Source organism: Agelaius phoeniceus, chromosome 1, assembly GCF_051311805.1.
Source record: "Agelaius phoeniceus isolate bAgePho1 chromosome 1, bAgePho1.hap1, whole genome shotgun sequence".
NCBI lineage: Eukaryota > Metazoa > Chordata > Aves > Passeriformes > Icteridae > Agelaius > Agelaius phoeniceus.
The window spans coordinates 127,466,737-127,480,548 of NC_135265.1; the positions used below are offsets into that span (position 1 = coordinate 127,466,737).

At 35.7% G+C, this 13,812-nt stretch overlaps 1 protein-coding gene across 1 annotated transcript in view; it reads right to left on the reverse strand.

The window, feature by feature from the left end:
* The window catches only part of EMC2 (ER membrane protein complex subunit 2), a 37,718-nt gene that overhangs the window by 11,798 nt on the left and 12,108 nt on the right, over positions 1–13,812 (reverse strand). Inside the window, exons 5-7 of the mRNA XM_054644224.2 lie at positions 11,862–11,919; positions 1,208–1,293; positions 977–1,036 (exon numbers count right to left, since the gene is read on the reverse strand). Of these exons, the coding sequence (XP_054500199.1) occupies positions 977–1,036; positions 1,208–1,293; positions 11,862–11,919 (204 nt within the window). The remainder of the gene's footprint in view (positions 1–976; positions 1,037–1,207; positions 1,294–11,861; positions 11,920–13,812) is intronic.

Consider the following 13,812-nt stretch of genomic DNA (forward strand, 5'->3'; position numbering starts at 1 on the left):
ATTTTCTTGGAAAAGTGGCTGGTAGATTTCCCCAAACAAATGGAAGTGTGGGTATCAAAATTCTAGTTTATTCCTGAAGTCATCATTTAAAAGAGTTTAATAACTATTTTCTTTGAGAATGGGGTGCAAGGAGAGGTGATTGAGGAACAATTTTTCCCTCAGGGTGAGAATGGCTATTTCTTCCTTGACAATTTGATTCCTTTACTACCCTCTTAAAAGGAAAGAAGGAAACAATTGTGATATAATTCAGGCTGGCCTGAAGAACCAAAGAAAAAGGGGAAAAAAAAAGATACGCCTTTTGGTGGAGGTTTGAATTAATGCTGTGATATTAGAAAACTTGCACTAAGGCTTTGGAGCTAATCCTCTCACACTGGGATTTCCTCCTGTCACTACAGCAATAAAAAAAGCTAACAAAAACATTAAATATCCAATAAGCAAGTTACTACAACATTCAGCATTCTTGATCGCACTGGGTTTTGTACCCAGGCGACCAGATGCCTCCAACTCTGGATCCATGTTTTGCTTTGTTGGCTTTTTTTAAGAGGTTACTAAAAGTTCTGGGAGAGGTAGGCTAAAAGAAAATTGGAATATCGGTTGCTGGGATCAACTGATTTTAGAAGTAGGGAATTTAACATCTCTAACAAGTAAAATACATAACATGAACAAAAAATGATGGGATGTATCTGCTTTTTACTGCTGCACTCAAACCACTTCTTTTAAATATCAGATTTTTAAGAACTACTGAAACATAACAGGTAATTAAGTAAACTCCTTTTGTTTGACAAACAAATGCCTTTTAAAAGTATTTGGTAGCCAAATAAGCTTGGTAATTATTTCCAGTTGAGGCCTAGTATATTGGAAATGAGACAACATACTTTGTAACATTAGTCCTTAAAAAAAAATCACTGTGGTTTTTGACTTACACAGACTGGGTTTCAAATTAACATTTTTTATGCAGACTTAGCAAACAACTTACTCATGTTCATTGATGTAAAGTTCTGCAAGTTCATGCCAAGCTTCTTGGTCACCAACAAATCTGTATAGAGGATACAAGAGAGGGAAGAAGGAAAAAAAGAAAGAATGTGCAAGGGATTCTGTAAATGACTAGCACTGAAGCAAAAGCGTAAATTAAATGCAAATTCCACTTTAATTAAAAAGATTTATCAGAATAGCAAAACACAATCGTATTCTTGTAAGAGACACTCACTGTTCCAGATACTCATTCAGCTCTCGGATGGCCTCGAGATTTTTCCCCTGGGCTTTTCGAATGGCAATCTTACGCTTTCTTGCTGCCTATGGGTTGACATTAATAAAGGATTAGGCCTCATAATTCCCTGGGTTTTTGTAAGGAAAGCAATTTGACTGTGCAAATTATTATCTCAATACCAGTGGAATTCCACTGCAGAGACACTGCTAGGTTGAGGTTTATAAACATACCCTATCACATCCCACTGAGAGACTGAAAACCTCTTCTTACAATCACATTATGTATGCTTTTCTTTGGAGGCACAAACTGTACGCGTTATTTCATTCAAATAAATGACTGTCCAGATTCTGATAATTACAAAACAGCAGGGGATGCTAATCTTCAACCATTCCAACTACCCCCACCTTGTCATTCACAAGATCTATGACTGTAGAGAAGAAACGGTGACTGAGTCCTAGAGAATGCCACAGATGCATCTTGGTTGTCCCTGTGTAAGTGTGGCTTTCAGCCACTATAAAATATTCCTGTTGAAGTGCTGAATGGCACCTTTAACTAATGCTAAATACACACCAATTCCCTAAACAAGTCTCTCATCATTCTTGGAGCACAAAGTAGGCTCTGCAATTTAAAGGGACTACAAAATCTCTATTTCAATGCCAAAAACTGAGCAGTACTTTCATATGTGGATAGAAAACATAATTCAACTTAAATAACATAAAAATGAATTATAAGAATTTTAATATATTTAAATTTTGAAGTCCATAAAAGTCAGAGACCAGAAGGAGGAAAGATATAGAGGATTGTAATAGCTGATTATTCTGTACTTTATTCCAATATTCCAGCTTCTGAATGATGCTGACTACAGTTTTCAGGACTCACAAGAATCTTATTGAGTCCAGCTCTTAAGAAATGGTCCTTACAGAGATTGAACCTGTGACCTTGATGTTACCAGGACCATGCTCAAACCAACTGAATATCAACATACACCTGAGGTGTGATTCAAAACAAAGGAGTCTTCCCAGCTGGGAGCAAACAGTACACCTCAGCCAGCCTGAAAGTCATCAGATCAGAAATCTGACCAAATGGGAGGAAAACACAATTCCAGCAGAACATAACTCAAAAAAGGAATGCCATCAGCCTCCTTCCTTGCCTCTAATCCCCGTGCTCTTGGGTGACCACAACTACTGTGGTCAGACATGAGACAACACAGTCTGGTGTCCGTGATGTCAACATGCACACACACCCTCTTGTTTGTCATTTCTCCATGAGATAATGACAAAAAATATGAAGCACACTTCTCTAGTAATTGAATCCCACTGTTTATCCCCTTCATAGCTCTCATTCTATTTCATATCTTCTAAAGAGTTTATATAGTTGGGTATCATCTCTCAGAAGCCTTGATAGGACAACTCTTCAACAAAACATTGAACAATTTTAATATTTGAATTTCAGATAGCTCTGAAATAACCTTCTTCATGATGTACCCTAAGTTCACAGTCACATATACCCTACAAGAGTTCTTGTATATTTACAGCATTTTAAACATAACTACTCTCCTAAATAATTTTTTATCCTTTAATCCATTATGAGCAAATCAATTACTTCCAAGAGGTGGTAAATTACTTCAAGCACCAAAACAGAAAAGCTAAAAATGCTTTTGACATTTAATTAATTTCCTTTTAATTCATTCCCTTTATCTCCCTCCCAAATAAGTATTCAATGGAAATTCAGAGAAAACAACTCAAGGGAGGAAAAAAATATTTCACCCTTCTGACTAAATGTAAAACACAGAGAGAAGACTAATCAGAGGCCAAATTAGAACACAACAAGTGTGGTTTCCACTTTTCCTTTGTCAAACTGCAACCTGTGAAGTTACATACATCATTCTACTTTTACTGGGAGACATCTGGCTAAAAGCCATAACAGGAAATTTTAACTGCTGACACATTTATTACTGTAACAATAACACACTCTCTATTTCATTTTTGCTTTTCTAAAAATAAAGATAACAGCGTAATTAAACTTATTTTCTTTAAATTCAAAAAGAATAATCCCACATGTTTATCATGCTGCTATAACAAGCAAAACAAAATAACACCACAAAATAACAACCAAAAAAACCTCAACCAAACCATTGTTTGCTGTCACATTTTATGGAGTTCTCAAAGCAATTGTTAAAGCAGGTCACCCCCTTCTATGGTGAGAACACCAGGGCAGTGTTAACCCACTACCCAAAGCTGACATTATACACAGCCCACTGAGCCTGAAACATGAAAAGAGGAAAAGTGGGGATAACAATGTACACAGCCAAAGGAATGCATCAAGTAATTACAGCCTAGGAAGACAGAAGAGTTTTAGCAGGTAACAGACTATTGACTTTATAAATGTAGCTTTTTAAATGTAGCTCTTGGATTAACAACGCAGTTATTTTCAAAATTTAAAGAAATCAAGGGCCTGATTAAAGTAAACCCTTGAGAACTAAATACATAAAATCAATCAATGCATATGAAAACTTAATTTGCAATGGCAAACAGGAACAGTCTACATAAGTCACTCTCTGTTTCTAATGCAACTTCTTCAACTGCATCCAAGTCAGTCCTCCAAGAGAGTCTGGAAACAGATTTTTTTCCATAGCTGCTTTATTTCTTAACCACTGCACTCACAAGTAACATAAATCACAGGAGCCTCAAGACATTAATTTATGAAAAGCTACAACTATTTCTAGTCACAAATACAAGCTGATGTTTACCTATAGCAAGCATGTAATCTAATGCAATCAAATCACAAGAACAAAAGCATCAGACACAATTAACATATTCTGGCGATAGCACTTAGGAATTAAATGAGTTACATTCACATCTGACAGAATCTCCCTGCTGCACCAAATCCTAAGAAATTTATTCAAAATTACACTTTTACAACTTTTTTGTCGACCTTCCTCATCACCAAAAATATAGCAACATCTGGGCTTGAAATCTGCACTCTCTTCACCCTCAAAATGCTGGGAGATAAGTTTATTTACATAGAACTCCAAGTTTACAAAAGAGAGGCTCAGCCACTCAAAACAGTGCTAACATCCTGAGGAAGAACAAAATATTGTCTAGTAGCACAGAACTTCTGAAAGTCTTTTTAAAAGCACTGGAAAGAATTCAGTGAGGATGCAGAGTTTTTTTTAATGCAGATTCCAACTTTTTCCATTACATGACTAAAGTCATAAAGCCAAGAGATACGCAAAGAGGTTTTCAGTGATTCACAGGATTGATATGACAGGTGAAAAAATGAAGACATGAAAACAAACTACTGTTGCTTTTAATGGTATTCACAAATGACTTTTTTGTCTGAGTTCCTATTCCTAGTTTCTTTCAAACATGAAGTCTATCAGTTTTTAAATAAAAATAAAATTGAATAATTCCAGAAGTCAGTACATTTAGAAAAAGATATACAAAAAGGCCCGCATTACCAACAAAACATGGACCACAGTTTGTGTGCTGTAAACTTCTAATTCTTGTTCTCATTTATATTGCTCCTGAGCTCACTGTGTGAGTCAGTTCAAGTGCTGCTCTGTGAGCTGGAGCTCACACAGTTTCCTGAGAATCCTGAGGACAACTGCATAACTAATGGCAATTTACACTCATAACATCAATTTTTATTAATTCCCATAAAAATTAAACAAAATGCTTTACTGCACAGAACCACTGCCAACACTAATAACCACTTCAGCATACAAAAATAGTTATTTGTTAAGTAAAGCCAGACTCACACCAATTCTTCAGAAGCTTTACCTAACATTTATACCATATTTCCTATTTATTACCTGCCTTACAACCAGCTGATAAAAGAAAACCAGGGAATTTCATATTCCACTATGTTAAAGGCCCTCTTTACCAAAAACCTCACATCTCAAAGCACAAACTTATTTTTAGGGGGCCTATTGGAAGATACTAAAAAACTGCAAAATTGAGAGTACAAATTTGTTCAATTATTAATTTCAAGTCCACCAAGAATATTATTGCGAAATTATTTTTTAAATACAGGGACTTGAAATTATTTTGAAGTCTAAGAAGCCTACTAAAATAGTCACAAACAATTACATTGATAAAAATTTAAAAAATAGCATTCAAGGGATCCATTTCAGTTTTTCACATCACAACAGTAAGACCTCCTAGAACAAGCCTCAACTAAATTAACTCAATCTTCTTTCTCCTTCCAACCTAACTAAAAAGGAAAAGGCAAAACCTCCAGTGCTGTAACAAGATCTGCAGAATTTGACCACGCAGACACTATGACACAGATTTCCCCCTCAATTTTCCAGAGTTTAAAGAAAAATACTAGAATGGTTATTGGCTAATTCTGTAAATCCATAATTCTTTATGGAAACATATATGCATCTTAAAGAAATACTTAAAGAATCAATATCATATGGAGTAAGCTGCTTCAGTATGTACAAATTTATTTAAGGAGTGAACCTTTCTAAGGTATTTCTTTTAAAGACTAGTAATCCCCAATCTGGCATAAGAACTAATCCTCCATTTGTCATGATTCTTTTTAATTAGCATTAAGTAGACTGGAAGTGAGGACTTGAACATTTATGAACTTCTGCATTTCATTAGTAAAACATACCAAGAGAGACTCTAACATTGTTCTAAATTTCATGGCTCTAAAGATAGTATTAGTAGGAGAATACTACTAATATTGAGACCCCTAGGAAAGAATTTCTGTATAACTACTACATGATTTAACACACGATACTTTTCACCTTAAAAAGAATTTTTTCTTTTCTTTTAACATTTTAGAAAATGTGTATTTGGTCTAAGAATTTGATCCACTGAAACAGTTTGCTTCAAATTGTAATATGCAAATCAAAACAGATGTGTAAACAGCTTCAACTGAGATACAGGGAAAAATTACAAAGATGTCAAAAAAGCACATTATCAAAACCAGCACATAATCAAAAACAACCACAATAACAAATTTATTCCTACCAGAATCCAGACTTTTTTCAAAGTTAGTCATGCAAGACAGTTAAATCTTGCAAACCTTTGCAGGCACAGAGCTACTGGGTTGAAGCTGCCCTTTTAGGGCAGCTTTTGCCCTTTTGCCCTCAAAGTAAAACATAACTTTTTGTATCCAATAAACAACCTATAAAGTCTAACACCAGCATAGAGCAAATTGGTAGGAGCTGTACAGGCTGAAAAGCTAAAACCTGGAATTGGCAAACATGAAAATTGTTACATACCAACAAAAAGTAAGAACAGTTCACACAGCGAAAAGTAAGGCTTCCCTTATCTAGTGGAGTTCTTCAAGGAGTCCTTAAGTATAGATGAATAAAGATCCATGTAGAAGTCATCTTTGACTTAAAATATAATTTCAACAAGATGTCTCACCTCAAAGCTGAAAGCTCTGAAGGAAACTAGAGTTACCACAGCCTAACAAGGGAAGGTCTTCACATGGATAGATAAAAAAAAGATATAAAAGATATAAAAGAGAGAAAAGAGTTCTCTGCACTGAGAATCCCAGAATCACCTGTATTAAAAACTACTGCTCAGCACTCTTGATAAGAGATCTAACAAGGGAATTAATAGTGATGTAAAGTTAAATGTTGATAAGGACTTATTTAAGTGTAAAGAACAAAAGACAACTGCAAAGAGTAGCATTCACAATAATTAATCATAATGAATACTTTTACCAGCACAATAAAACGACCCGTGAAATTTAATCTACATAAATGGCTACATATAAGGTCAAACAATACTAATTTAATGTACACAAAAAACCTGAGTTTGTCTGGTTAGGAGGGAAATACTGGACTTGCAATAAACAGTTATATAAAACACCAATTCAGTGTTCAGAAACCATCTTAAAAAAATCAAAAAACCCTGCCCCAAAACCCCAAACTGAAAATACTGTGATATTGGAATGATCAGAAAAGAATACAGAAGAGACATCACTTACGGATGCATACATCCATGGCATCACTTTGTTATTTTTAAGTCCATAATGCTCCTGCATTTTTAATACTGACTGCCATTCAGTCATCTCATTTCTCACCCAAATATAGGAAAAACCACAGAAATGACACAGAGAACAGTAGCAGAGTTTTGAGGCACAGAATGGCAACAAGAACAGCTGCACATTAGGACTTCTTAGCTTAGAGGGAAAAAAAGTGCAAAAAATCCCTAAAGTCATGAGTATTAATAAAGTGAAAACAACTGCTGACAGTAACAGGCAAATTCAGAGTCATTAAATAAAATTGTTAGATTGAAGGTGTGGGAATGGAATAAAAACCACAAATGGGAGATTTACACAATCCATTAAAAAATTACATTTAATTTCTCAATTATGTTGTAGATGTAGGCATGGCAAATTTAAGCAAGTTTAAAAATACATCCAAGCAGAAATTTCATGAAAAGCTATTAAAAACAGAGTTAACACTTCTGGCACAGGAAAACTGCAACATGAAGATGAATAGAAACTGGCAGAACAGACCACAGCATACTGTCATTGCCCTGCTCTTACACACTTCTGGTATCTGCAACAAGTCAAAGCCAGACCCAGGACAAGTAAAATGGACTTTTGCCACAACTGCAGTACAGCTGCTCTTCTGCTCTCAAATACTTAATTTCAAGAGACAAAATCTCCATCAACCTTTAAAAGTGCTATGCACACAAAACATGGGACAAATGGTGGAATGCATTCTGCTCTCTCACTTCACCAATCATGACTGAACATGAGGCAAAAGAAGATTTACCCTGCAATGGTAAATGATGCTCTGTCAAAAGCAAAAACTCCATTTTTTTAGGACCACATAGTGCATTCCCAACTTCCCCATGAGCCCTCAGTGAGAACTAACTGAAGTAGCAGCAGCCATTCTTCACAACTCTCACCAACTCCATCCTGTGTTAGTCAGTGCCAAGCTATCTTTTTCAACTCCATTTAAAACCATCACTGTACACACCTATGTTCAGGTCTAGTTCTCTCTTTCCTGGCAGTGTGGCTATTTAAGGAAACACATGTCACCTTGGAAAATTCAGCACATTAGTAGATGTTTCATTTGGTGAGCAGTTTTCCCTTTTGCAACTCAGAGCAAGCTGTATATAAATGTACAAAGCTGCAAGATCTTCGCAGGAGGTCCCTGTTAAAAATTAATTCACAGCTACTGCAGCAGTTTTAAGGAATATCACAGTTCAGGTGATAAACAGGTATCCAGTGCTCAAATTCAGTGCTCATTATTCTCATCTTATTTAGTGGAGGCAAGGAGGTAGGGAAAGAAAGGTTACCTATACAGTCTAGATGGCAGTAATGCACAGTCACAGAAAGAGATGCACTCAGATATTCATGGTATATAACTGCTTTCTATTTACATGACACTAAGTACTAAGATACTGCTCTGAATCTTCCAGTATTCTGGATTTCCAGAGGTATTCAACCACCTCCTCTGCCTCTCTGCCTCTTCTGAAATGTCCAGCTCATCTACAAAAAGAATCTCAAAATAATAAGAGAAAGGGTAACTGCATGTGACCATAAGCATACACTTGTTCCTGCCCACTCCTATAAACAATAGAGTTGATGAGAACACTGCTTCACTACAAAAATTTTAAATTCCTCATTCACACAATTATATGACTAAACCCATGATGGTAATGAGACTATCCACTATGTTCTAAGCTAAGGAAGCAGACAGAGCATCTTGCATGAAAAGCTTGGTTGAAAAAGTGCCAAGAAAACCAGCTGAAGAATTATCCTAATAAAGACTCCAGGTTCTGTGGATTAGAATTAAGGCAGAACTTTGTGCCTTATATCATTTTCCCCAGTGTTGACCAAGTGCTCTGCAATCTTCTTGATGGTTGAGCTGAATAATCAAGAGAAACTGCAGGATGACAGGAGCAGGTTAGACACCAATCTAAGTCTTGAATACATGAAATCAATTTCCTTTCTCATCAACAAGCTTCTCTGCTCTGCTGAACAGACTACCTCAAAAAGAGCCCAACTGATTAAAAATATTTAGCTAACTAAAAGGTTCTCCTCCAAAGCAGAGCAAGATAAGGATTTCTCAATTAAATACATAAAGAGCAAAAACAAACGAAAAACCCCTTTCTACCAACATTACTAAAAAAACCAATAACTCTCTTTTATTTTGTTCTGAGAAACAGAATAAGCATTTTACCTGAAGATCTACAAACAAATCAGTCAATGTTCTGCATCACTATAAACATTTTCAATTGGACACTACATGAAATTTTAATTAATAAAAGAGCCCTATGATAGAAAATAATATGCAGCCTTAATAAGAGGAATCTGTCAGCTTGACCTCTAACATGCCATCATTTCAACCAAAACAGACAAGAATGGAAAAGATTCTAATTCTCACCCTATTGAAATGTATGCAAGCTATGCATTTCACAAGAGTCACATTTCATTCATTAAAGTCTTTAGAAAAAGGACTATGACTCAACATCTACATGCTTTGAAAAATGAAACAAAATCTCTGAGGTGACATTAACACTGTTCCACTGTCAAATGAGTCATCTTTTTCAGAAAGTAAGTGCAGGGTGAGAGAAAACTTAGAGATTATCCAATTTTAAAAAATAAAGACTATTTTGAATTCTATCCTAAGAAATTAAGCAATTACTGTTAATGTAATTTCAGCAACAAAACTTCATATGAAAGTGTAAATGTCCATTACATAATTTGAGTTCAAACTTTACTTTTTATAATGGAAAATTCTGCTATGTGTCTAAAAGAAGTAATTTTTTGGAAAAATCTTTTTCCATGCTACCTTTTGATCAGTCAATGCAAAGTATGATTTTTACATGATTTGTGTGAACAAATGTCTATGTTTCACTTAAAGCACTTGCCAAAACATTTAATGCATATAAGCAACTCCATGTGTCAGCAGACCAGAAGAAATTCCTATAAAGTTAGGTGAATGCCAAGACAAACTCAGCAACAGTTGCTTTTCTAAAATCTTGAAATATTTCTTTTCCTACAGCAGCCACATGTGTGCATGGAAATAATTAACAGGTAAATGACACAAAGAAATCTACACATGACAACTTACGAAAACTTTTTACTTAACTTTCACTCTTGACATGCAAGCGTCTCCCAACCAATTCTAGTTATATAGCAAGGAACTTTCCTTTGCATTTAACATTCTCCAATTCTATTATTAGAATTAAGAACTTCAACCACACAACTGTTCTAGTATTTACAACATCTGCTTCTAAATATTACAAGTTTATGGATCTTTATGATTTGGTTATGGAGAAAATTCAAATAAAGGAACAATCATGCATTTTACTTATTTAAATATAATTTTGTTTTGTAATGCCATCCAACAAAGCCCTCAGATGATGTTAGCTATGTTGAGATGAGCAAAAAGTAAAACTGCCAAAAATGTATACTTCAAAGATCTGTGGTCCATAAAAGTCACTGTAATATGATGCTCCATTTTCCACTGGTGTCAGCAAAAGTTCATAAAACATGTACCAAGGTGACCCATTCTGTGATTTCACTGCAAATGGGTTCCATATTGGTCCAACACGACTCCGAAGATTTCGTGTCAAACTCTCTGGGCCATGCAGCGATAAAATCCACCATTTACAATGGACACCTATGCATCTTGTGCTCAAAACTTATTAAGCTCTACTGTTTCAGGGAGAGTGAAAAAGAACAGTGAAGAACTGAAATAGTTCCTTTTACCCTTGCTTAAAATCTGTGAGTTCTAGCACTGCTAACAGACAGACTTCAACCTATCACTGTTGTCCAAGTGCTTAAAATGTTTCTGTGGATTTTCCCCTCCTGAATAGCAGACCACATAAAATAAGCTGACCAAGGAAAGGTAAAGGTTCAACCAACACCTAGGAAGATTAACATGAGATTGCCAAAACATCTGAAATAGCCCAAGTATTACATTTACCCAGAAGTTTACCCAACAGACAGCTCCTCAAAACCAAGTAACACACCCTCAATGATTAATAATATTTTTTTTATTTTCCAATAAATATCTATGTTATAAAAAATCTGAAACTCCATAGTTTCTTCATATTTCAAGTTTTATCCTTGAGAGAAAAAACATCAATGAAAATATATTGCTACGAGTTTCTCTAGACTTCTATTTTGGCAGCGAAAAGCTCACAGTGGCTTTTACAAACAGTATTCAAAAAATGCTTAGAAGAACAGTACAGTCTGTCTCACATTTTGTTTTACACAATTGGCATGCTTTATGCATTTTGATTCAAGAGCTAGTAAAATGTCCCAGACATGAATCAAAATACCTGCTATTCAAGCACTACCTGAGTGTATTAACAGTTAATCCCTAAGTAAGATTACGCACAGAAGCATAGAAGACGTGACAGACTATATATTAGTCTTTTAAATACTCTATATTCTGGGAAATGAAAGAGTTGAAAGGCCCAGCTCTAAACACCAGACTTCTGGAAAGATCACCAGTTATAATCTGTCTCCTAAAATCAGTGTTTAAGAAGGTATTAGGTCACATCTTCCCATCATGAAATGGTAACATTGGTTATTTGAACAGCAAACTAAAGGAAACAAATACAGCAATACAGATACATTTTCCCACACTGAAACAGAAAATATAGTCACAATTTCAAGCAACACATCAGTGCAGTTTAGAATTATCTTTTAAACTTACTGTATTAGTTGAATCTTCCTGTAAAATTCTGTCATATAACTGGATAGCATCATCATACCTGTACAAAGAAATAATTCACATTTATTTCTGCTAATACAGAACTTCTGGCGTTTTGACTCTCCCTGCAATAGCTAATAACCCTCCTGCATTTTTTGTACTGAAGTATAATACACATATACTAAGCAAACTATATTTATAGAAAATTATTTTGAGAGTGCTTAGTATGAACAGCAGTATTTTTTGTCACCAATTAAGAAAAATACATGGAAATTGCTTCATGAAATACTGTTTCAGCAGCAACTTGGGATATTTTACACCCAGCATCTCACTCTCCTGCCTGTTCTCTTGATGTCTACTGAATAGGTTCAATCATCACATCCCTACTCCTCCTTTCATATCCCCCAAGAAACAGAAACTCCAAAACTTGAAAAGCCATCCAAAATAATGACATTCCACTTCATTGTTGTAACTTAAAACTTCATGTAAAGTTCCTTCTGTTGTGACTTTAAAAAGTATAAGTAGCTGCATACAGGAAACTGGAAAAATTCCTATAGGAGTCTACCACAGATTATAACATAAATCTTAACAGAAAATATTTTCCACCATTTTCCATTTCCCACTTTTATTATTTGCTATCTGAAGCAAATTAATTCTGCTATCTGAAGTGTGCTTGAAACAGGTTACTTCGGTGCTATGAGCATGTCAAACCTTCAAACCTTCTGGGAAGCAGCTCTGTGTGTTCAGTCAGCTGTGTACACAGTCCCAATAAATGAAATAATTCAATCCAAACCACATTTCATTACACAGCTGTTGTGCTATTGCCACAGAACTAGGGCATACATTGTGTTCTTCATGTGTAGTTTGACAAGCAGTTTGTCAGATACTACTGACTGACTTCTGACACTCATATTTCTTAGACATCACCTTAGACACTCATTTACCCATACTTGCCCTGTTCCCTAAGCACTGCTGATGCTACCAGAGCTCAGCTGTCCACTCCAGCTACCCTAAGGTATAGGAACTACTGTGAAAGGAAGCACAAAAGCAGAAACAAGCAGAAGGCGACTGCTACAGACTTGAGCAGATGTGCTGTAAAATGCTGTATTTGCGTTCTCTGTTAGTTGCTGTTTTGTCAAATGCATTTAGAAGACTGAATCTGATGGCCATAATCCCAGCTTTACATGGTGAAGCTCCAGAATGTTATTCTTTTTATTAGCAAGTGTCTACAGGATGTCTCAGTCTATGGGGATGGTCTTCGCTGTTTCCTTTTCCTGTTGGGAAAAGCAGGATCCTCCCTAGATCCTAGAAGTCACTTAGAACTTAGTAAATTCACTTCAATTGAAGTGAAACATGATGCCTGCAGCCTAAATCTTTCTTTTTTAGTCGGGGGAGACAGACACACTCCTCTGGGGCAAGGCTTAGAGCACCTGCAAATGGGTTCCTGTTCAAAATAACCCCAAGCTGAAACCTCTTTCTGCTCTGACTTCTAGAGAAAACCCAGGGACATGAAACTTCGGGTTTTGTTACTTTCTCTGTTCCTTGATATTCTGATCTCAATAGTGCTTCACTGGTGAAACCACACATGATTGTGCAGCACTTATCTCCCACAAAGATCAGGTCCCATGCAGTAACATCTTTAATGCAGACACATAAGCCTGAACAGAATTATGATCCATTGTACTTCTGAATAGGTTTCAGGAAGGGGGAAAAATTGCTGTAATTCTCTGTCTTCCTACCCTATATAAAATGAAGACAAGAGAGCTAAGTTTAATGGAAATTCTTCAAAAATATGCACCTTATATAAAGTGAGTGTGAAACAGAGCATCTGGCTGCCCTGAGACAGCTCCTGTGAATGGAGTCCATTTATTCACTCTCGTTGATCCAAGCAATGGACATTTATCAGTGTTTCATATCAAATACCATTTTCAAAGCTAATTTTGCAAGAATGTAA